At 48.7% G+C, this 23,756-nt stretch overlaps 1 protein-coding gene across 1 annotated transcript; it reads left to right on the top strand.

The window, feature by feature from the left end:
- The first annotated feature begins 11,357 nt into the window (after positions 1–11,357).
- Positions 11,358–22,691, top strand: LOC143163952 (solute carrier family 2, facilitated glucose transporter member 3). Its single transcript, XM_076345883.1, has 10 exons — positions 11,358–11,520; positions 14,572–14,667; positions 15,997–16,157; positions 16,456–16,696; positions 16,873–17,035; positions 17,686–17,873; positions 18,253–18,357; positions 18,798–18,899; positions 19,162–19,365; positions 19,896–22,691. Exons 1-10 carry the CDS (start codon positions 11,506–11,508, stop codon positions 20,109–20,111), a joined length of 1,491 nt encoding a protein of 496 aa, XP_076201998.1. The 5' UTR covers positions 11,358–11,505; the 3' UTR covers positions 20,112–22,691.
- The last annotated feature ends 1,065 nt before the right edge of the window (positions 22,692–23,756 follow it).

Below are 23,756 nucleotides of genomic sequence, written 5' to 3'. Positions count from 1 at the left end.
ATCTGAAAAAGGCTCTTTCCTTCTTTCGGTGGGGTGCTGTGAAAAATAAAGGCTGTGAGGTGTCCAGATCCTACAGTGCTGCAGAAGTTATATATATGCATACATGCCTCATGGATGGGGGCGGGTGTGGGGGTGTGTGGGTGTGTGTACAATCAGTGACATATTTTGAAGCACTTGACATACTGTTCTGCGATCCCCTGAAGACTGAGGATCTGGCAAGATACTGCTCTATTCTGTGCCTGGTTCCAACTGGCTGTACCAGAAGCAGGAATAACCCAGCAGTCCTTCAGCTGGGGACATTATTTGGCTCAAAGGCACAGTCCCTGACATCACACCTAAATTCCCGTGCTCAGTCTCACTCAGCCAGGTCCTCTTTGGTTTTGGCATTTCTTTTATTTCTATCCCCTAAATCCTCCCACTGTATTTCTGAGTGGAGGGTGTGTGGATGTCTCGATGGGAGATGTCTGCTCCTTGCTCTTAACTTCTGAAAAATCTCATTCTGTTAAGTCTGTTCCTTCACTCTTTCCATTGCCAAGGAGATTCAGTTTCCCAGGAAGGTTGTCTGTCAGACTGACTGCTGTGAGGTATTCATTTCTTTAGAAATTCAACTGCCTGGGCATTGCAGGGCTGAGATATGCACATATGTACGTGTGAGCGTGCACACACCTAGGTGGGTCAGAAGGGAGGATTACTGAGAGGGACTCTGGTATACTGTGGGAAGGCAACGACAAGCAGCTTCATTGCAGCCTAGAGGAACACATGAGCAGTGTGCAGGACCGAGGGGCCTCTGCAGAGCGGCTGAGCACAAGGACAATGACACTGAATATGCTCCAGCTGTCTAAAAAAAGCAGCAGTCGCTCACCATATCAATCCCCTTCAATCCTCGTGTTTCTGAGGCTTCCACATGTGGTACTGGCTGTGTCTGCCAAAAAGCCTACTTTACCTGGCCTCCCTCCCTCCCTCCTGCCTGGCACTGGCGCAGCTGATAGCAGGACTGCTGCACTCAGCCTGCGTGCTGAGGACCTACGTGAGAGACCGCAGGAGGATGCAGCCCAGCTCCCTCCAGCCGCCTCCTGTCTCCCAAAAGGCTGATGGCACTAATCAAGGACAGAGAAGGGCAGCTCCCCACCCCCACTCATGCTTTTAACCCTGTGGTGACCATAGCATCCTTTCCCAAAGGACTTTGGGACAGAAGTGAGGGAAGTACAGCTGCAGAGGCTGGGAGAGGAATGGGGAGGCACAGGCAGTGAAAAATGATGAGGGAAGGAGTGATGAGAGGAAGCGTGGCTGGGGAAGGGAGGAGCCACTGATGAGTAGCAGGGCGAAGAGGCAATACATGTCAAGGGGGGAGTGTACAGAAGGACGTACATTGCTCAGAAACAGACACAGCGACAGGGAAAAGGACAGACGGAGAAACCACAAAGGGATGGAAGGAGACTTGAAGAAAGAGAAAAAAGGGAAAAAGAAGAGACATGGCCTGACAGGGAGAAGGCATGAATACAGGGGGTGCCAAGAGCTGGCTAGAGGAGGGTTATGTGACTTGCCGAAACCAAGGCACCCAGCCAGTGGGCACAAACATGGCGTCTGGCCCTGCCTAGGGCAGAGTTTTGTAGAAGGGGTACTACTACTGGTGTTTAAAAATGCTGCTTAGTGGGGAGAAGACCACTGGCTGAAGAGACCAGGTTTAAAGACTGGATGGATCCCTCGGTCTTTCCCTTTGCATGGTTTCCCTTCTGTATGTCCCCTCGTTAGCACTCTTGTAACTCTGTCAGTAGCCAGGGTTAATGGACTGGCTGGCATGTAGTCCCTGCACTATGGCTCCTTGTGATCCTAGACCTGCCATCTCATTTCTTTAGTTTAATTTCTGAGCTGGGGAATGGCTAGCTCTACTTATCTGTGTCATCAACAGAGGAATCTACGCTCTTCCTCATGCATCCAGTCTTTGCTTTCCCAGGTCCATTTCCCCATACTCACATTGTTTGCAGAGCGATAACAGACTTGGCAGGAGAGCTAATTCAGGAGTATAATCTCTTTCAAACAAAGTGCACCCTGTTCCCACCTGGTCAATTAAACTGGAACAAATCTGTGCAGAAGCACTGACCTGAGGCCAAGCACTTTCCCTCCTGGAAAGATGTGTGATGGCTTCTCCTGTGAACACCACCCCAGCCCTACCTGGAGCTGTGGGATGGACAGCTCATCCCCACTGTCCACTGCCTGTCTGCTCAGGCAGACCACAGCAGGGTCGGAGCCAACTGTGATGGTGTTTTCTGTGCGATACATACCTGTACAATCCGCCCCAATCCCTTGAAGGAATGACTCCAAGAGCGAAGCCCCTGTTGGAACAACTGGTGTAGATGCTTTATGAAGCTGTTGCTATCATAGACCAAAAGCCCCAGAGCAGTGCTGAGCCTGTTTCCTCCCGGCGGTCCCACAATGTGTGTTATCTCTGGGGAACTCAGATCTGAAGCTTCTTAGTATGAAGATATTTAAACCATCTCTGCCTCTAAGCCTATTCTTGAAGGAGTCCCTGATCTCTCAGCAGCTGGCCTGTTCCTTACTGAGAACCAGGGCCACAGTGAGAGCTGTTTCGGAGCAAACCAAATACTTTGGGGGGAGGACTCTCACTGGAGTAATGTGGATTAGAAGGAGGGAGCTGTGCAGCTAGGACTGTGACCCCTCCAGTTTCCAAAGCTTTCTCTGGCAGAGGTCTGGGACAGAGTGGCCGTGGCTCCTGTGCAATTCCCACAGCAACCTCCGCTGGGAGTTGCCACTGGGGAGTAACCAAGGACCTCTCCTTACACTTAAGTGTAAAGCAAAGGGGAGCTGTGCCTAACAGCAGTTGTGGCCTACCCTGTTGCAAATGGTGATGTAAAATATTAAAAGTATTGTCCTTCACATCTTGTTGGAAAAGTACAGATTTCTTTTGAGGATTTGGTCAGTAGTGTTAAGTTTCTTAATGCTTTCAACAAAACTCTTATCTCTACTGTTCAAGCTCTCTCTTTTTCCGGGTTTTGAGACCTTATCACTGCAAAGAGTGATATTTTTTGCACAACAAAATACTAAGAAAAAACCTACAGAAGTTTCCTTGTAGGATTTTATTTTGCTTTTATTTTTGTTAATGTGAATGCTAATGTGAATGTGAAAGTTAATGTTTGGTTTTGGACGAGCTGTGCCCAGTAGAAATAAGCAATAAAAATACAGGCTTTCAAATAGGGAACAGGTGAATACTGGTACACAGAAATGCATTCATATAAACAAATACAGTAGATACACAAATGCAAACAAGCACAGATATGCAAACACAAAAAAAATACAGCTATATATTGTGTATACATTCATATGAACACGTGCATATGTACATACCTTTGTATGTATGAAGTAGCATGTGTGCAAATATCTATATTTTATAAAGTAAATTACATAAAGTAATACTTGTACACATTTTAATGTTATGAATTCATGCACTGGTAATCTCAGACATGCTAATATTTGTACAGGCATGCAATAGCACACATTACATATCTGTTCATGTATCAGAACAAAAAGTTACTCAGATATGAACATTTTATATAGAAATGCAAGTGTAATACAGGCCCTGGAGAATCCTCCACCTGCCCACAGAAGCACACCTGGGCAGCTGTGTACACAGCATCCTCGCACAGCTAGGCTAGCTGAATGTAACCACTCTAGTTTTCAAAAAGATGAGGAGGGCCATGGGCAAGCAGATACATGTGTGTGTAGGAGTGGAAGTGAGCCATGAAAGGGTGCAGGAATGATCCTGGGGGAGGACGAAGGGGGTGTGGAGCAATGCAAGAGCCAGAGGGGTTTGCCTGAGCAGGGCGGCATCACTGGAGGGTGAGGAAGGAGGCTGGGGAAGAGACAGAGAGCATGAATCAGGAAATGCGTGGTCTTCCCCTGGAAACAGTCTGTATAAAATGAGGAGGCGGCTTAGGGGAGATGCCCACCCTGGCTTGCTGGCACCCCATTTCCAAGCGGGAGCGGGGCAGAACTGCTGGGATGGGATGATGAGGCTGCATGCTGGGATCCCTCCTGCCCCCTTTCTGGCAGCTGACCCTGCTGGCAATGCAGAGCGGGACTGGCTGCATAAGGCAGCTCTTCCTAAAGATGGGTTTAATCTCATCTTTCCTTGTCTGCTCCGCCTGGATCTCAGCACAGGAGCGGTGTGCGGTGTTTTGAAGCACTCTTCACATTGCCCTCTTTCTCGTCCTGCGTGGGCTGGTCCTTGTGCTCTTTGCTACTGAGCAGCAAGTGAGGGGTGCTGTACGTGGAGGGGGAGAGGGAAGCACTGCCACAGGGCAGCTCAGAGCATCTCCTGCTGGGAGAGGAGTGATAAACCCCTGTGCGCTAGACTGGCTTAGCCACTGTTGGCCCGCGAGGTGAAACAAGCCAGCACAGGGAGAGGGAGAGGGTCAGATCCTGCTGCCTGAGTGTTTCCAGCTCAACAGCAGCTAATTTTAGATTACAACAGCAGCGAGGGGAGCGGAGATGGGTCAGCCAGGGGCTTTGTTTCTTTCCTGAGAATCCTGCTGCTGTAATCACACGTGATCTCATTGAGCCACTTTCACAGTCTCCGCTCCCTCCCCCACCCCAGGCTACAACCCTTCACGCCACTGCTGGAAAATGTAGTGTGATTGGGGCCGGGAACCTGAGAGCAGAACATGGCTCGATGAGAAATGCCTCCAGAAGTGGTGTTTGTGAATCCGCAGCTCTGCTTCTGCCCAGTTATGTGTCAGTGTGTTTCTGTGTCTGAGATGCTGTGTCAATATATGTACATCTAATGTGTGTATTTGCTGGGGTATGTGTATGTATAGTGGGTGGGTTCGACTCTGCATATTGTATCTGTATGTGCTGGCTGTGCATGTAGTTTTCTCTTACTAATGTTGGGGTGTGAGAAGTATGCTTAAATGGGGATGTGAGATAAGGTAGCTTACACTGGTGAAACGCCTCTACCCCATGCCATGGTGTGCAGGCCCAGACTGGCTCCGTGTGCCAGCAGGCAGCATGCCCCAGCACCTATTGCACGGGTGCTGGATTGACCAGGCTAGGTATAAAATGCTGCTGTGAGGAAGCCTATGCTTTCTGATCGGTATCTGTGTGACTGAAACACTGCAGCTGGTTAAGAGAACATTGTCTAGCTGCATTCATCAAACTTCCCATCATCCTTTCGTCGGGCTGGCGCGGTGCCCTGCACATACCACAGAGGGATTCTTTTTATGTCTGCCAGAGAAAAATTGCTTCCCCTCCATAAGAAATAACGTCTTTCATCTGTATGTAGTATTTTCTTGAGAAATACAAAGTAAAGATTAGTTTTGTGAAAACTCATCAAAAACAACCCACTCCTTATGCGTGTGCTGTTCAGCCCTCAGGAAAAAGAAGGAAGGGTCATCTGAGGTCTCTCTCAGCTGAACAGCAACCCTAATTCCCTCTATCCCATACCTTCTGTTCCTCTCCAGGCCTCTTCATGAACCGACCCCCAGACCAACCGCTCTCCTGAACCGGGTGTATTTTCCTATTGCTGTGCTGCTGCTCAGGACTTTGCTAGGAAATTATCTTTGTAATTTTACTCCTCGGTACAATTTTTTTTTCTCTACTTATGCTGATGGTTTTTAATTGAACTTCATTAGCCAGGTTGTTTTCTTACATTGCCTTTCAAATTCAGTTTCTTGCTTAGGGTGGAGAAAACCACAGTGAGATGCAGCGGCTGATACATTAAAAAAACCTCACCACAGATATTTTGGCCAAAGCCTGTCACTCCTTCCCCGCATCCTCCTGCTAGCTTACCCCTGAGCTCCCAACACAGCTCTGCTGGTGCCTCCACCTCCTCAGCTGCTGCAACATCCCAGTCCGGGACTGGGACCTTGGCTTTGAGGCAGTTTCAGATGTAGTTCACCTGTTGCCTGTACGTTCCAAGGAAAAGGAGGCAGAAACAGAGAGATCATAAGAAGGGCAGTTGCTTATGGAAACGATATATTTACAGCATTCTCTGTGAGTCACATGCACGTACTTCATTATTGCTATTCTTAGATGTGGACCAACGTTAGAATAAAACAAGATAAATAGATAGCACAAGAAAAAGGCAAATGCACAGATATATAGCTCTTCTATTTGCTAGAAAGCCCGGTTGCCCTGGCAACATCAATCAGAAAAAAAGTAGGTTTGTGGCCTAGATGCTGGGCAGGAATCTTTTTCCAATTAGAGCAAAAGAAGAGGACAAGGCCTGAAGTATTATGGGAAGCAGGACTAGGAAACCTTAGATGACTTTCTGGGGGTTGTCATGTCTCTCACGTAGCACCAAGATGTGTACAGGAAACAGAATTTTCAATATGATGCTACTGCTCTTGGTTTACTCTCCAGCGTGTTGGTTTCTGCAGAACTGTTCATTTTTTTTATGAAGGCTACTTCCCCTTTGCAAGTGATTGTTAAAGTGCAATAAAAATTTGACTTCAGCGATTTGATTAATCGACTAGGATTTAGGATTAGGAAGTTTTCGGAGACATTAGCTCCAACCTACATTTCATTGTGGTAGAGGGCAGAGTTAAAGGCGACTTTGGTATAATGCCATGATCTCTCCAGTGCTGTGTCTGTGCTCTCCTAATTGGGTAATTCTGCAATTTCTTCCTGTACCTCTCCCTGTCTGTGTTCATCTTTTCTATCTGTTCACCCTTTTCCTCTGGTACTTTGCTGTTGCCTTTTCCTTCCTTTTCTCTTTTATTTCTCTGCCTTGCCCTTCTAATCTGTTTTAGTACCTTCTTTCTTCACCTCATTATGCCTTTTCCTTTCTTCTTGTTTTTGCCTTCTGTCTCTCCATTGGTTCTCTTCTCACTCTCTTAACCTCCTGTTGTCTACAGGCCACCTACTCCCCACCCATCATCTTGTTTCTCTCTTTTATCTTTCCTCCTTTTTCCCACTCCTTCTCAGCTCCTCTCAACAATGGAAGTTACTCATGGCTTGTGGGGGAAGCATCTGGCCCACGCTGGCTCTCATTCTCTCTCCTTTGTTCTGAATGCTCTTTTGTTATAAACACAACAAACAGAAAAGCACAAAATCATCTCTCAAGGCAAACACTGCATAATAATCTTCCTTGTCCCTGCTCCTCTTATCTCTGAAGAATTTGTTCTCCAGGCAAAATAATAAGAAACATAGAAAGGATTCACTAAACTTGGAGGGAAAAGAGAGAGACTGGAAAGAGCTTCATCATGTGGGGCAGCACCGCCGAACTGAAAGTTGCGCAGATATGACAAAGCAGCTAGTGTTGGATGAAATATAGCTTGCCAGGAGTTTGGACAGCAGAGTGATGATCCTGCGGTTGATCGGTCCCTGTTGATCAGTCTCTGTTCCCATGAGGCTGTCGAGGCATGGACAGGATCAAAAATTTAATTTTTTTTTTTTAGCACCCAATTTCTTGTGCCTTCTCCTCATTTGTTCCCTGAGCCAAGGCCTTGTGTATATGAAATGTGTTTGCAAGAGAACTGTACCTGTTGGAGCTCCATTGACATTCTCAAAAAGCCACAGTAAGGTGTTTCTGTGGTGTCACTTGCCAGTTCCAGCCTCTGGGATAAATCAAAATAAGAACAGGCTTGCCCGTTGTTGCGGCTCTTGCTTAATGCTAAATAGGCATTCTCTGATTAAAACAGCTTTCCTTAGAAGATGTAAGTTCCCTGGAAACGAAACGTTAGTTGGCATGCACTAGTTTAGACAGGCAAGTGTTCTCAAAGCTAAAAAGAAAAAAGCTTGTTAAGCAAAAAAAATGAGCCTTTCCCAATCCTCATAGCTCCGTGGTTAGGATACTGGTGTTTAATGTGGGGCAGCCAGCATCAAGTTCTACCTGGGGCCGGTTCTGCCTGGCCCTTCCCTTAGAAATCTTATGTCTGGCTGGCCACTGGCAACCTGCAGTGGGCCTCCATCCTAGTGCAGTTAGTGCACTTTGCTACATAAGTATTATATTCACAAAAAGACTAGGTGGATAGTTTTAGTTGGTGCAGTATCAGATAGCTCTGCTAAGGAGGTTTTAAGGTACTTCCCTCAACAGCTGATCTTCAGAAGAACTATTTGTGATGTGGGAGGTAGATGTGTGTCCTAGGACAGAAAAAACCCTGATATTTAGGAGGAACAGGCTGTGATGCAAACTTCAAATTTAAATATTTGAGCACCAGCAGATGAATTCAGACTGGGACAAAACTAACTGAAATGGGAGGGTGGGGTATTTTCCCCACATTCCTTAGGGAAATTTGGTTTTCGGTGATGCATTTTGAGCTCGTGTCTCTTTCTTACTGCTGTTTACTCCATCAGCTCTGTAAAGATAAGGCAGTGCCATCCACTGTGTTCTGCATCCTGCATTAGAGATTTAATTTTCAGCTAAACTCTTACTGCTTCTAAGTTGGACTGGTAGCTATGTATGTATTTAATCTAATCTTGAAGTTTGGATTGCTCAGCACTTACAACAGAGTCATGTGGGTGAAGAATAAACTAGGAATGAGGCCATTTCAGAAGAATGCTTTGTGCAGTCCGAAGATTGCCTCTGAAATTTGGATTAGAGCCTCCCCAAATATGGCAACTTCTCACACTAACCAGTAAACGACCAGTATTTCCAGAGCTAATGCCAGGGTTTGAGACAGCTGGGTGATCAGAGTCAAGGTGGAGTTTGCTATGCTTGCAAACAAATGGAAAATAAGCCAGGGAAAAGAAAAATAAATGTGAGCCACGATTAGTCAAACAAAGAGTGATAGGGAATTAGGGCCGGATCCAGCAGCCTGATAGAGGCAAGGCTGCTACAGCTCCTTGCTCCCAGGTGCAACCAGTAGCAAGGCTGAGCATGTATTCCCTGTAGGCACATGCATAAAAACACACATATACACCACATACATGCACATATATACATGGCCACCACACAGATCTACACAGACACACAGAGCATTTACACAAACACAAAGCACCAATGGCCTTATCCTGTTGCCCTCCCAGACTGAGCAGGATGGAGGTCCAATAGTGGGAAATATACATATATATATACACACACATATATACATGTGTATAAGGTGGATCTTTCCAGGAGCTGGGCTCAGACACTCGGTCTGCCCCCAGATCCCAGTCTCCCCAGTTGCTGGCACCTGGCCATGTGAGACCCCAAGGCTGCAGCACCACTCCTGTTGCTGGTACAGACCCCATCACTCACACACACACACACACACACGTGCGCGTGCACAGCTGGCCAGGACTCCCCTGGTCCCTCAAGTAGCCAACCTGCCATGGCCTCATCCTTAGAGACACAGACACCAGTGGGTCTCACCCCTATAGACCCCCAGACCCCACGGTCTCTCCGGCAGCTGGCTGGGACTGTCCCGGTCCCTCCGATAGGCAGCTCCTCCCTTACAGACAGCCCCTGGCTCCCAGGCCACTTCACTTGCTTGCCGGCTGGTCCGGCTGGATCTTCACTAGTGCTCACACCCTCAGCTGCACACTCGCACTCGCTGCACCACGGGCACACGGGCCTGTGACCTGGCACTCAGACCCCCATACACACCACCCCATCCCACCCCCAGACAAAGACTACCTCACCCAGGAAAAGAATTAGAGATAGAAGTTAACAACAAGATAGGGAAGACCGTGCTGATCAAGTGCAGGGCAAGGCTGGACAAGTGTGCTGGGCAGCCAACAGTTTACATGCAACCGGCCCTTTTTGCTCCTTATCCCCCCCTTTCCCCCCTTTGATTCCTCCTCTAAACATCCCATAGTAAGTCCTGTGCAATCCCAAAATGCTCTTCTCCTGCATCCTGTAGTGTGTCGGGTGCCCCCGTACACAGCACCCCCTCCCTCCCCCAGTCTGAAAGGTGCTCCAGCCGTTGACTCTTCGTGATGGGTTTTCACACCTGGACAATGGGGCTGATGGCTCTCCTGGGACAGCCCCGGGAGGGGCGGGCCCCGGCAGGGTGTCCCTTCCTCCCAGTCCTTAATTTGGGTTGCCACCTGCCATTGTGCCTCTGTGCTCCTCCGGGCGTGTGAAAATGCGGCCTTTGATGTGCTGATGGCTCCTGTGATGGGCCTGGGAGTAGCTGGGGCAGGGTGTTATTTGGGGTCCTCCTCCTGCCATTGTCTCTTTGTGCTCCTCTGTGGGTGTGCGGATGGGCTTTTATCACATAGCCTAAGAAAGAGGACTGTGCAGGCTTCCCTTGCCCGCCTACGCAACTGTTTTTCTGTTGGGAATAATATTTTAACAACAACCATAAATACCCGTGAAGGGAGTGAGGGAAAGTGTCACCCCATTGGACCTGTTAAGTTCCAGTTATGTGTGGTCGGGTGACCATGCCAAATAAACAGCAGAAGTGAAATAGAAATGTGATCGTTCCAGTTCCCCAGAATCTGGTGATGAAAGTGATGGCTGGTCCCAAGATAATTTTCCCAACAACGAAAAAACGGCGTAAGTCAGCTCCCCCCCCCCCCCCGCCCTTGCCCCCAGCTCCAGCTCTGAGCTGTTGCCGTTTACTGGAGTCAAAATGCTTGGCAGATTCTGGATTCAGCGGAGACGTTTGTTGTTTGGCAGCGGTTTTGCCCGGGACCCAAAGCACAGCTCTTCATTACTCTCCTGCAAGAGTCCGGCGATTGTTTGACCCGCAGGATGGACAGCAAATGAACATGGAGCGGAGTTTGGTTGAAAGGGTACAAGTTTGGGACTAAGTGCAGCCGCAGGGTCACAACTTCAGCTTTGCCCCCATAGATTCTAGCTTTGTAGGAAAAGTATATTTAAAAAAAACCAAAACAAACCAAAAGAAAACAACCAACCGAACAAAAAATCCCCCAAACCCAACTATCCAGAACTGTGCCTCATCCACAGCTCGGGGGGGTGGGAAGAGCATCCACGGCGCACGGCGTTTGACTTCAGGCTTCCGCCCGTGCTATTCGTGCGGCCGCCTCTGGGCCCCTCGCTGTTTCAACTACAGCTTGAAGACAGCTTTATGTCACGCGGCTCCTTCCGTGCGCATCGCCGGCATCCTGTCATTAGCTAACATTGGCGTGGCACGGAAAGCGTGGTAAATACTTCTCCTCCCGGCTTGTGACTTTCCCCGCACCCTCCCTGCGGGGGGCTCGGCGGCCGGAGCCGCGGGCTGCCCGCCGGCCCGGCTCGCCGCGCACCATGGCCGCCCGGCCGCTCGGCACGCACGCCGCCGGAAGGGCCGCTGATGTCAGTTTTAAGTCAGAAAGCGGTGTGAGCTCAGAGGGCTGTTGGTTTTTTTTTTTTCTCCCTTGGTAATTACGGGATGCCGGGGAGCTCCTCCCCGGCCCCTCCCACCAGCCCCCTCCCGTAACGGAGGCCATAAATCCACGGGCTTCAGCGGGGCGAAGACGTGGGCTCGCGCAGGGCTCGGGGCGGTCGCGGTGCGTGGGCGGGGAGCGGAGCCGCCGCCTCCTCGCGGGTTCCGTTAGGTGGGGGAGCGGCAGCCGTTGGCCGGCAGCCGTTCGTCGCCAGTCGTTCGCCGTTCGTCGCTGACGATGGATACCAAAAAGGTAGGGAGGGAGCGCGGGTTTCTTCTTCCCCCCGCCGGCGGCGGCAGCGCTGCGGCCGGCCGCCGCTCGGGTCCCCCGGCGGAGGACCGGGGAGGGGGGGGGACGTGGTCGCGACGGGAGGGTGGTCGGGATTCATCGCCGCCTCGTTGCCGGCTGCTGCCGGGTGCCTGTTGGTGGCGGTGACGAAGGATGCGGTGGTGGTGCCGGCAGGCCGCGGCCCTTTAGCGGGTGACTCGGGAGAAGCCCCGTCTGCGGGGGTGGGGAGGGGGGCACACCCTGTTTGGGAGGGGTTGTTGCGGGTTGTAAGATTGATTTGTTTTCGTGCGTGTGGCCCGATGATCCGCGTGATGCTATCCGTATTTTATCGTATTGATCACGAGGTTTATTTTGCTGGCAGGGCAGCACTCGTTTGTCGCAGGATTCGTGATGCTAAAAGGGGGATTACTCTTAAAGCAATTTTTGTGGTGGCGGTGTGGCTTATAAAAAAGTTATTTTTAAATCTCAAGAAGAAAGCGAAGCATATCCTTTCCCCCTTTCCGCATTGGAGAGCGGGGGACAGAGCCCTTGTCGGCATCATGGTTCATCTGCAGCTACGAGTGAGGCATGCGCCAGCGGAGTGAGCTAATGACTGCGTGTGTTTGAATGCATCGAGGGAGAAATGCAGGCAGGCATGAGGGGAGAGAGAGAGACACCAAATATCCAGCTGAACCCGGTGCGGGATGCCAGGGGATTACAGTTAACACAGGAAGAGCAGAATCGGGGAAGCACGGGGCCCTCACCGCCATATTGATGGGAGATGCGGGTAGTGTGAGAAGATGAGGCAGAGGAAAGGAGGGCATCTGGTCAAGGTCGCTCAGAGGAGGGCTGAGAGGCCGCTTTAGCTGGGTTCGACAAGTTGTACTCCTCTGAGGTTCCAGTCGATGAAGGAGAGAGGGAGGCTGGTGGGAAGCATCTCCTGGATAATGAACGCTGCTGATGCTTGTGGTCGGAGGGAGGAGTGGTGGTTTGAATTCCTTGCCGGTATACAGACCTCAGCCTTCAGCCTTTGGATAGGGGGAGTGTAGCTGTACTATTTCTGAGCTCCCTGTTTTCCTTTGGGAAGTGAGACGCTTCCAGCAGTAACAAATGATCCATAGATTAGATCACGATCTGGCTCACTGGAGGGGAAGGGTCAGGCCATGTGATGTCTAGGTGGTATGAGACTGGGTAGGAGATGAATAGCAGGCAACAGCCAGGAGAAGAGAGTATGAAAGACGGTAGAAGAACTAACCTCCTTATAGCTTATGTATGTACCATGTAGGTAAGGGGTACCCACGAAGCAGGTACCCTGTGGTCCCTGCTGCACCCAGAAGAAAAAGGCCAGCTGTGACCACTGCAAGCCATGACAAAGCAGAGCCCTGGGGGGAAAGATGCTCTTGTCATTATGAAAATGTGGAGAGCTGGGTTTTGTCCTCAGCTTTGCTATACCTTCTGACTAGGGATGACCTGGCCTGGAGTCCTAAAAGTGCTTAGATGTCTTAATGCCCTTTTACAGGCACCCAGGTGCTTTGAAAGAGCTGTGTCCTTGCGGTTCTGTGCCAAATTTCCTTGCGACAAAAATGAGGGGAGCTGTCACAGGGGGTGGCAGGGAGAAGGCGGCCTAGACCACCTAGGGTGTGTTCAGGTGTGAACGCTACCTTGGGAATCATCTGCCCCCTGCAAGAAAAGGACCTTGTCCCCTTTGTCTCCATCACTAACCTCAGCAGGAAGAGAGCTCAGCCTGAGACATTTACATTATGTAGGTGGGGGAAACCATGCCTGAGAATAACTTCCCCAGTTTCTGTTTACTGGGGCCTAACTTGTAGCTGTGTGAGGGTTGTGCAGGCCAGAAGCACCTACATGCTTGGCTTGAAAGATTGGTAGAGGTGGTGTGAGCATTGGCAGAAGGTTATTGGCAAAAATTTTGGGCAGCCTTGGGAGCCTTTGCTCCTGGAGCTGAGCCGGAAAACGAGAGACTGGAAGAGCTGTGACAGCAGGGCTCATGGACTACTTTTCTCTCCCCTGCCAACCTTAGGACAATAGTTGGAAAGCCTTGGAAAAGGGACTGTTAATAGTTTTGGAAAAGCTTCCAGTCCCTCCTGAGACGGAAACATGATCTTTCCAAATTGTGCCAACTCAAGCACTGGCCATCTAAGTGCCAACTCCCGAGTCACCTGCTCCCCTGCGCCTCCCTAACTCAGCTGGCTTAAATGGCACAAGCTTTAAAAATGTAGAAAACATCAGATGCTTTTCACTGACACCTAAATTTCTGTCTGTGGGATTTCTAAGATTGGACCTTCAAGCTTCTTCTATGGCTCTGAGGGCTTAGCAGTTTATTTTATTTCAATAAATAGATTCACATATACCCAAATTCCAGGGACTGTGCTTCATTTAAATACCAAGTATTGCCACAGCATCGGGGAAAAATAAATGGGAAGGTTGGCAGCACTGCTGCCGCCTCTGTGAGGCAGGCTGCCGGCCAGGTGCCCTGGGGCAGGGTTGGGAAGCTCTAGCCTGGGAAAAGCAGGCCTGTTGCTGAAGAGTGCATGTTTTAACTGTTAGGAGTGACTGTCAGTATAGCTCATGGGCAGATCTGAGACTCAGTTTATGGGAACTTGTCAGTTGGCATGGGGAAGGGTTAGACCCTTGTTTCATGACATGCCAGAGATCAGCGAAAGCTTTTCTGTAAAGCAGATCAACCCAAAATAACAGCCACTGATGCAGCCAGTGTATTCGTTACTAATGAGCTGAGAATAGTTGATGAAGGTCAGGAGATAATAAAGGGGAGGTCCTGACAGGCCCTCCTACTTCTAGTTACAGAAATTTTTCCTGCCGTACAGTTGCATCTCCCTTTTCAGGGTCTCTGTTACTGGTACCCGCCCTTGCTGGATAAAAGCCCATCCCCTGCCCTTGGCGCACTTGCATGTGGCACCTATGAGCTGCAGCTGCTGTTTACGCTGAAGAGAAACTCAAGTTGTATAGAAAGCACGAATAACCAAATTAACTAAATAGTTGTTTTCTCTCTTTCCACAGAAAATCACAGCACCCCTTATCTATGCTGTTTCCATTGCTGCCATTGGATCTCTCCAGTTTGGGTACAACACTGGAGTCATCAATGCTCCGGAGAAGGTGAGAGGGGAAAATAAGCTGGGGAAGATGGTATGAGTGAGGGGCTGATGAGAAAACAAAGGTGTAGAAAGGAGAGGAGCTATCTCCCAAGCAGCTAACAATTTGGTTCTGGTTTATGAAGTCAAGGAAAGAAGACATTCAAAACCCCCTCTCCATTACAGCAATGGACAGGAAGGGCAAAGTTTTGGGGAGGAGAGGGAGCAAGCAGAGAGGTTAATTCTCTTAATCAGGAGTGCAGAGGGTTGACTAGGGCAGGAGGGTTCCATCTGCCATTTCCTGGTAGGTCTATATTTGGTGCATGGAAGAATGTGAGCCACTTCAGTTTTGAGTCAGAATAAACCAGCCATGGTAGAAGGAATGTAAAGAGCAGCATGCAGAAAACAGTTGAGGGTTGGTAGGGATTACAGTTGCTCTAGCTTAGTTTATCTCGGGGACCATCTCAGGCTTCTTTTATTTGTTTATTCATTCCTTGTGTTAAGTGTAGATTCAGTGCTTGTAACAGGGTTTGAGACTGAGGCACTCTGACCAAATCATCTCATGACTGTAGCCTAAGAAAGAAGAAAAGAGACGAAGGAAACGAGAAATGTGGTTTTCTTGTAACTATAAGATGGTTCCTCTCTCTCAGGAACTGAGTCACCAATACCACATCCACTCTGTCTCCGGGAATAGATGTCGCATCACACGTTGCCGGTGTGGGAGGTGGGGGGGTCCTCCCTAGCTAATGTCCTGCTGCCATCTGCTGGGGGTGGACACTCTGAGGCCATGTCCCCCTCAGCCCTTGCAGAATTTCCCTCATTATCAAAGAGGATGCCCTGGAAATCCTCACATCCCCATGGGACAGCAAAGGATTGTTTTACATAATGCTGCAGTTTTTCAGGCTTACTTCAGTGAAACTTTCTGTGTCTCTTAAACTATTTCCATCCCAGAACGCCTGTCCCTGCTGCCAGAGTTCTGGTATTGCCAGAAATGTTCCCTTCCATTCTCTGGCCACGTTTTCTTGCTCCCTCTCAATCCCAACTGTCTTGCACCTGCTCCCCAAGCACCACCAGTACTCACATCATCCAGAAACATTCAGAAGATAAGCCTGTTTTCCTTAATCATTACTGGCCCCCCCCCCGCGCCCCCCCCCCTCCCCCCCCCCGTTCCTCTTTCTGCACCCTCATCTTCCCCTTGTATGACTTGTTGCTGCCTACTGAATTTTTAGGGTCTATCCTTGCTTCTTGCCTCCATGAAAACAGAAGGAAGACCTCAGAAGTAATCTCCCCTCTCGCCAATGCAAAATGTCTCCCACTGGGTTGTAACTCTGTCCCCACCTGGTTTCTCTTGCAGATCATCCAGAGGTTCTTCAACAGAACCTTGTCAGAACGGAGCGGGGAGGTTGTCTCCTCAGAGCTCCTCACCTCTCTGTGGTCCCTTTCTGTGGCCATCTTCTCGGTAGGAGGTATGATTGGCTCCTTCTCAGTCAGCCTGTTCGTCAACAGATTTGGCAGGTAAGTTGGGAAGAGGGATCCAAGCCATTAGGGAATTTTTCCCTTCTACAATGGAGTGTTGGGGAGGAAGAGGGCAGAGGTGAGAGGAAGGGAGGAGGAGGAGGTCGCTGGGGAGGAAGCAAGAATGTGTGGGCTGCAAAAAGAAAGGGTTGCAGGCCAAGGCAGGAGCTGAACAGGAATTACTCTGTTTTCCTCCCACCCCTGAGATGGGGGGTCATGGGTAGGTTTACCCTTCTCCCAATGATTTTCCAAATGTATTGCCAGGTTAAGCTCAATCTTGACATCTTTACCCTTGCAGGAGGAACTCCATGCTACTGGTGAACATCTTGGCCTTTGCTGGGGGCACTCTCATGGCCTTCTCTAAGATGGCAAAGGCAGTGGAGATGCTGATCATTGGCCGCTTCATTATTGGCGTCTTCTGTGGTCTCTGCACTGGCTTTGTGCCCATGTACATCAGTGAGGTCTCACCCACCAGCCTCCGTGGAGCCTTTGGGACCCTCAACCAGCTGGGCATTGTTGTAGGCATCCTGGTGGCCCAGGTAGGCTTGACACAACCTGATCCTGCCCTCAGGGGAAAGGGGGACTGGGGGAGGGCAAGGTGGGCTGCACTTGCCATCAGGTGCGGTATGTGGTCCTGTCATACTCACTGGTGTGGTGGTGAGGAATTGGAGTATTTAATTTAAATCACTCTCTTCCTCTCCATTTCTTGCTGTAGATCTTTGGCCTGGAGGGAATCATGGGGACTGAAACACTTTGGCCACTGCTTTTGGGGTTCACGATCCTCCCAGCAATCCTGCAGTGCGTGGCTCTTCTTTTCTGCCCTGAGAGCCCCCGTTTCCTATTGATCAACAAGATGGAGGAAGAGAAAGCACAAGCAGGTAAGAACTCATCTCTGAAGGGGCAGGGCTGTATTCTGGCTCCCAGCCTCCACTGAACTTGAGTGGGAGGCCAGGACTGACTCTGGAGCCTGTGGTGGATCAGGGTGTGACTCCCAGAGGGCACCAGGCCTACCCTCCCATCCTTTAGGTTGCACCAGTGCCAGGAAGTGTGAGAAACCTGGCATCCCAACAGAGACTCCAGGTGGGATTAAGTCATGAGGAATGGCACCTGGCCTGGTGGGATGTAGCAGGGCCAGCTGCTGCAGCTCTGTCAGCTCCTTCTGAAAGGCAGAAAATAGGCTGACGTTTAACAAGGAGCTTGGAGGGTGTTTCCCTCCTACTGCAGAGGGCTGGAGTCAGATCTGGCAAGTGTGTGAACAGAATTAGGGATCAAATGTAAGTTTGGAGATCAAGCAACACGAGCAGGACCTGGGCCTGGTTTCCATGCTGATCACAGCACTCCGACCTCTGGGTTGAAAAGATGAGCAAGGCTGCAGGTAGAGGCTCGGTCTTTCCCATGCAGCAGGCCCAAACACTGGCAGGTGGTCCAGTCTTCCCAGTGTGCTCTCCCTGAAATAGCAGGGTGGGGTGGGGGGAACCTACTGGCCGTGGGTGTATTATACCTGGCATTTTTGGATTCCTCCTTCCAGTTCTCCAGAAGCTCCGTGGTACACAAGATGTGTCTCAAGACATCCTGGAGATGAAAGAAGAGAGTGCTAAAATGTCCCAGGAAAAGAAAGCAACTGTGCCAGAGCTCTTCCGTTCTCCAAACTACCGTCAAGCCATTATCATTGCCATCATGCTGCAGCTCTCCCAACAGCTCTCAGGCATCAATGCTGTGAGTTATCTTCCTGTCCCATCTGCTGGGCCTCACTTATTTCTGGCTACACTTGCACTTGCCACTAATGTTGAGAGAACTGTGCTTCCAAAAACCCATTTTTGCACCTTGACTGGAGGTCACTGTTTTGTGATAACTGCAGAGATTGCTAAGACGGAAGGTGGAGATTATATTGGCTTTCACTTTTCCCATACACACCCCGGCAAGACATTGCAGCCTTGCATCAAGTGAATGAACCTTAACTGGAAGCAGGCTGTTTTATACTGTTGAGTGCTTTTTAGAAACTCCCTGGTGGGCCTGCAAGTCGTTAGGCAGGGAACAAGAGGCGTGCTCTCAAACACAAATCGTGATGGTGTCCAACTTTTGCTTCTCTTCCCAGGTATTCTATTATTCTACAGGGATTTTTGAAAGAGCTGGTATCACGCAGCCTGTGTATGCCACCATTGGAGCTGGCGTGGTAAACACCGTCTTCACTGTTGTGTCGGTAAGTGGAACAGGGCCTTATGGTGAGAGGTAACTTGTCTGCCTGGGCTCTTCTGGGAAATGTGACTGAAGACAAGTAGCTAGGCTGTGGCAAAGCACTGGACTAGGCTGTGGCCTATAAGAGCAAATAAAAGGAATTGCATTAAAAGCATTGTGGGAGGAGAGGAGGTGAGAAAGAGGTATTGTTATCATTTTAGAAGAAAGGGAGGGTGAAAAGGAGTGCATGGGGGAAAAGAATGATGAGAGAAGGCAGTAGCAAGAACCAGAGAGGAAAAACTTGTGCCAAGGATGGAGCAGCCTGGTGACCTGCGCTGAGATCACCACTGGCACTGAGGGCTACAGGCAGATAAAAGAAAGAGGTGCAGGGCACACTGAGCAAGGGAGCCTCTTCTGCCCTTGCTGCTGAAGTCATGGATTTGTTTTCTCCTGCTATGTTTCCAGCTGTTCCTGGTGGAGCGTGCAGGGCGCAGGACCCTCCATTTAGTTGGCTTGGGTGGCATGGCTGTGTGTGCTGTTCTTATGACTGTCGCTCTAGCTCTGAAGGTGAGTAATTAGTGTTCTTGTCCAGGCTGACCCCAGCAGGGGACCTGTAAGACTATATACCTGCCTTGCCCTGCAATTCTGCCCTGTAGGCAGGTACAGCTGGGGCTAGAGCTGAGTGTGCAGTGGAAAGTGCAACTTTCTATTGTGGAAACTGTGCCACAGTGTTCACAGTGCAGCTGAGAAAGTTGTGACACTGGACATGGCATTGTGCTGTGCCATGTTTGCCTCAAATTGCAGCTGATCATGTTTTGTTCCCTTGCAGGACGTTGTGGAGTGGATCAGATACATCAGCATTGTTGCCACTTTTGGCTTTGTGGCTCTTTTTGAGATTGGCCCTGGCCCTATCCCCTGGTTCATCGTGGCAGAACTCTTTAGCCAGGGCCCACGGCCTGCAGCCATGGCAGTGGCTGGTTGTTCCAACTGGACCTCTAATTTCTTGGTGGGAATGCTCTTCCCCTATGCAGAGGTAAGGACCCAGTTTGCAAAGCACTGTGAGAGTGCTGCAGCATTGGAATACGTGTCCAGAGTGGTGTTGTAGAATCTCCATCCTTGGAGACTTCAAAACATGGACTGTATGACCCTTAATGTGATCTCTCCTTGAAGTTGTCCCTGCTTTGAGCAGAGGGCCGGCCAGTCTTCCGGAGGTCTCTGATTCTGTGTTCTGATTGTTACTGAAGGTGAAGAGTGGTGTGGCTCACCTTATATTCTGCTGTCTTAACTGCTTGTAGCTTACAAATAGTTGGAAGGGCCATCTTAGTTAGCACATCAAGGCTTTCCCTTTAAAAGCCTCAATTTTGGTCACCCCAAGGAACGTTAAAGCATTTCAGAAGCCCACAGGAACCCGATTTCATTTTAAAAAATGCTGTGTTGAGAAAAATCAGTAAGGGCATTGTTGGACAAAAGTGTTAGAATTTTGACCTGTCAACAGCAAATGACTTTGCATTTAGGTTTACGAGCTTTTCAATTTAAAACCTCCTGCTTTTGTCCTCCTTGCAGAAACTATGTGGCTCCTATGTCTTCCTCATCTTCCTTGTTTTCCTGGTCATCTTCTTTGTCTTCACATTCTTCAAAGTGCCGGAGACCAAGGGCAGGACTTTTGAAGACATCTCCAGGGGCTTTGAAGGACGAGCAGAAGCCAGTCCCACATCACCTGTAGAGAAGAACCCCATGGTGGAGCTGAACAGCATACAACCTGACAAAGAAGTTGCCTAAGATTCATGACACACCCCTTCTTCGACTCTTACATGCTTAAAGAGTCATTAAAGGAATAAGCAAAGAAAACCATAAGAAGTGGGACATTTTTTCCCCCCCCCTCAATTGCTGCTATTTTCTTCTTTGCACCCACATACTCGCCCATTCTGCCAGGCTTACCAGCACTAAGCAAATCTGATATGGGTGATGCCATTTTCAAGTACCGGAAGGCACCTGGCACTTGCGAAAATAATCTCATCTTCCCTGTCACAAACACCAGGAGAACAGAGAAGAGCTGGCAATATTTTTGCTTTTCTCTCACCTATAATTGCTATTTGGGGTTAACTACTCATGCACGCAGTGACCGTTAAGTATTTGAATCTAATTACTATTTTTGTAGTGAGTTGAAGTGACCCACTAAACAAGTCCCCGGCCCTTTGAGTCTACTCTGTGTGCGTGTGTGCAGTGTTACACTGGAATTTAACAAGCCTACCAAAAAGCCATCTCCTTGCTTTTTCCTATCCAGTGTGCACTTTTTTCAGCCTCAGGAAAAAGGGGACCAAGTTACATGCATATTTTTTCCTGCTCTTTTATTTTTTTTGTATAGACAGACTGAAAGCATACTTTTACTTAAGTTTATTTATTTGTATGTCACTTTGTAAATATTTATTTTTTTAATGGTGTACAAAAATGTACAGATAATGAAATTGAAGATGTTTAAGAGACATAGCTATTCTAACAAAAGATGCTGTAGACTTGAGGTGCAATAAGACTGTAAAGGAGAAATGTGATACTAAAGAGGAGACTGGGCATTTTGGATGGTATGTACAACAGAGCCAATTATGCACATCACCTTTTAGTTATTTGTGCCCTCTGGGAAGAAATTTGAGGAATTGCGTACTAGTGAGAAGAGGTATGTCTGTTTGTCCATCAAAATCTCTGTTGTTTGGGATTTTTTGGGTGGCAATTTTAAATACTGTTCCCAAGTGTTGATTGGAAAGTGTGGTATTGCAGCAAATGGGTGTCGTTAGTTTATATTTTCAGTCATGGTTGAATGTTGTATGGGGTGATTGAGGGTAGTGATTGCAAACCAGAAAGTAACTTTTCTTGCCTTCTCTTTTTTCTCTTTTTTGGCTTCTCTGCTGTATTCTAGTAGGTCAGAAAGTCTGAAATTTGCAGATTGTTACTTAAAGGTGTGTGAGGATAAAAATTATTTTCCAAAGCTGTATTTTCTTAGCAATTGTTCTTATAAACATTAGACAGAGGCATGTAGCATGACCCTTCTGGACACAGACACGCTCAGTTATGGCACATGTAAGTTCATAAAGGTAGAGATGCAGGGCTGGAGGCCAGAGCTACTGGAACTTGCTAGCTTAGCAGTGTGAAAGGTCTGTAGCGCTCGGTCCCACTGGTTGGTTGCAGGCCAAGTGTTTTTGCCCCGTGTGTCCTCTCTGGAAGATGTGTGTGATGTTGTGGTGCTCACCAGTGTGCAGCATGCTGTGTGGGTGCGTACAGCTCTGTAATAGCGCCTCTGTTAAAAGGGATATGGCAGACGATGATAACTGTACATCAGTAAATACCAGTCTCCCCGCTCGTCATACTGCTAGGCAATCGAGGGTATGTATACACCTACCCTTGCTGCCAAGCTAGCACAGTTCACTTCAGGAAGGCAAAAAGAAGCAGCACGTGCGGTATGCTTGCAGTCGAGGGGTGGGAGCTTTGCTTCACTGACAGCAGCGCTCTGTTGAGAGAGACTCCAGGCCCATGTCTGTCCAGATCCGCACGAGCTATCTAAAGGTAGCACAGAGGTAGGTCCAATTTAAACTCCCGCTCTAAGATCTGCGTTTTTGGACTTGATCAAACTCATGCTGGAGGTCATCGCTGGATATCCTAGAAGAGAGGCAGGCCCACAGACTCCAAGGTGGGCAAAAGGAAGAAAGGCTCAGAAAGGCAGGATCGACAGCAAAATTGTCATAGCATGGGTAGCCCAAGCTTTCTTGACAACATACTGCTTCAGAGCAGGTCAGAGAAGTTCCCATTGATGTATATTCTGGGGGTGTGTATCTGGCACTTTCAGTAACTGGAGTGATGACACTTCTACCTTCCCTAATGAGAAACAGTTGCAAAGATCAGTAAAATTTGCTGCTGTGAAATACTTCCTGTGACTTCATTTGAAATACTCCAGCTTTGCACAATGCAATCCTATTACACCCAGTTTTTCCCTAGCTTTCTATCAGGCTTCCATGCCAGATATGTATTCTCAAAGTATTATATATGTCTTGTTTCCCAACTTTCATATTTTTGGCTCAGTTATACATATTTTTGTGCCCTTCCTTTGACCCTCCAGCATTTCCAGACATAGTATTTATATATGGGCATCTATATGTTTGGAAATTCCCCCTACAGCTGTGCATAAGAGCATTCCATACTTTGCGTCAGAGATGTGTGTTGGCTTGGACCGAAATGTGTGTAGGTCTTTCTCACATGATATCTCTTTGTTATTTTCTTTTTCTGTAACAGCATTGTGAATATTTTGGATGGGTTTTATATGCTTATTAATGTGGTTGTTTCCCGTTTTTAAAATAAAAATGATAGAACTAAGTATCTGCAGGTCTTGTGTTTCTTATTCCTTTATCGCAGCCTGGGACTGCGTCCTGGAACGTCCCCAACTTCTGCCCTGCAACCTTTCTGGCTAGCCCAGCACCCTGGATTTGCTGTTTTATTCTAGTGGAAATGACCATTTATCTCAGCCTCCATGCATACCACCTTAATAAATTCCCTTACTACTATTCCTTTGGAGTTTTTAAACTGAAAAGACATGCTTCTCTGGCTTTTGTTTGCCCAAATCCCTTTTGTTTGTATCCAGATCCTTTCCCAGTATTTCTCAGTAACAGGAGGGGAGAGGGAAGTGGCTGGAGGTTAGGAATCCGGCCGAGATCTAAAACACCTGAGACTTCTGCCCCTGCCCTCTTCCGAGAGTGGTCCTCAACTTCTCTGCCAGGAAGGTGAGGAGGGAGCCCTTCCCCCTGTAAATGATGCTTTGCTCCTGCTGTCTGGCAGGTGGCCTTAATGTCCTCCTTGGAAATCGTGCCTGTGCACGCTCAGTACTGGGTGCCTGAAAGGAGCAGGGTGGTGAAGAGGAAACCCCACTGCCTGGAGACAGACAGGCTCCCCAGGAGCTGCTCCCTTACCCCAGGGGACGTGGCATTCCTGGCCCACTGGCAGGTCTGTGGGCTGCTCTCGCCCATGGCTCTCTTGCCTAGGGAGTACCGAGCACCCATCTATTGCCATGAGGCAACAAGCTCTTGTTCTAGTGCATTCCTTTTCCTGTCCTACAGCCATCTTACAAGCCCAAGGAGTCTGTGCCTGTGTTTCACGGGCAGAAACTATGAGAAGAGTTCATAAAAAAAAAAAAAAAAAAAAAGTAAGGATGTTAAATATCCTATGGAGGAAGAGGATGGAGAGAAGTGAAAGGAAGGAAAAGATGACAGAACCCAAAGTACCCCAGAGGAAGAATCGGGCTAATACAACTCCACAGTCAGCAGACTGCACAAAGTAGCCAGGAAACAGTAGGGCATGATGTAAAGTCTGAAAAAGCTCAGCGTAACACAGAGCCAGTGCAGGCTTTCTGAAACCTGACATTCCTGACTGCTGCATGTTCCTAGC

This window comes from Aptenodytes patagonicus, chromosome 1 (genome assembly GCF_965638725.1).
Source record: "Aptenodytes patagonicus chromosome 1, bAptPat1.pri.cur, whole genome shotgun sequence".
NCBI lineage: Eukaryota > Metazoa > Chordata > Aves > Sphenisciformes > Spheniscidae > Aptenodytes > Aptenodytes patagonicus.
Note: the sequence above shows the minus strand (reverse complement) of the source record. Positions and strands in the feature narration are given on the sequence as shown.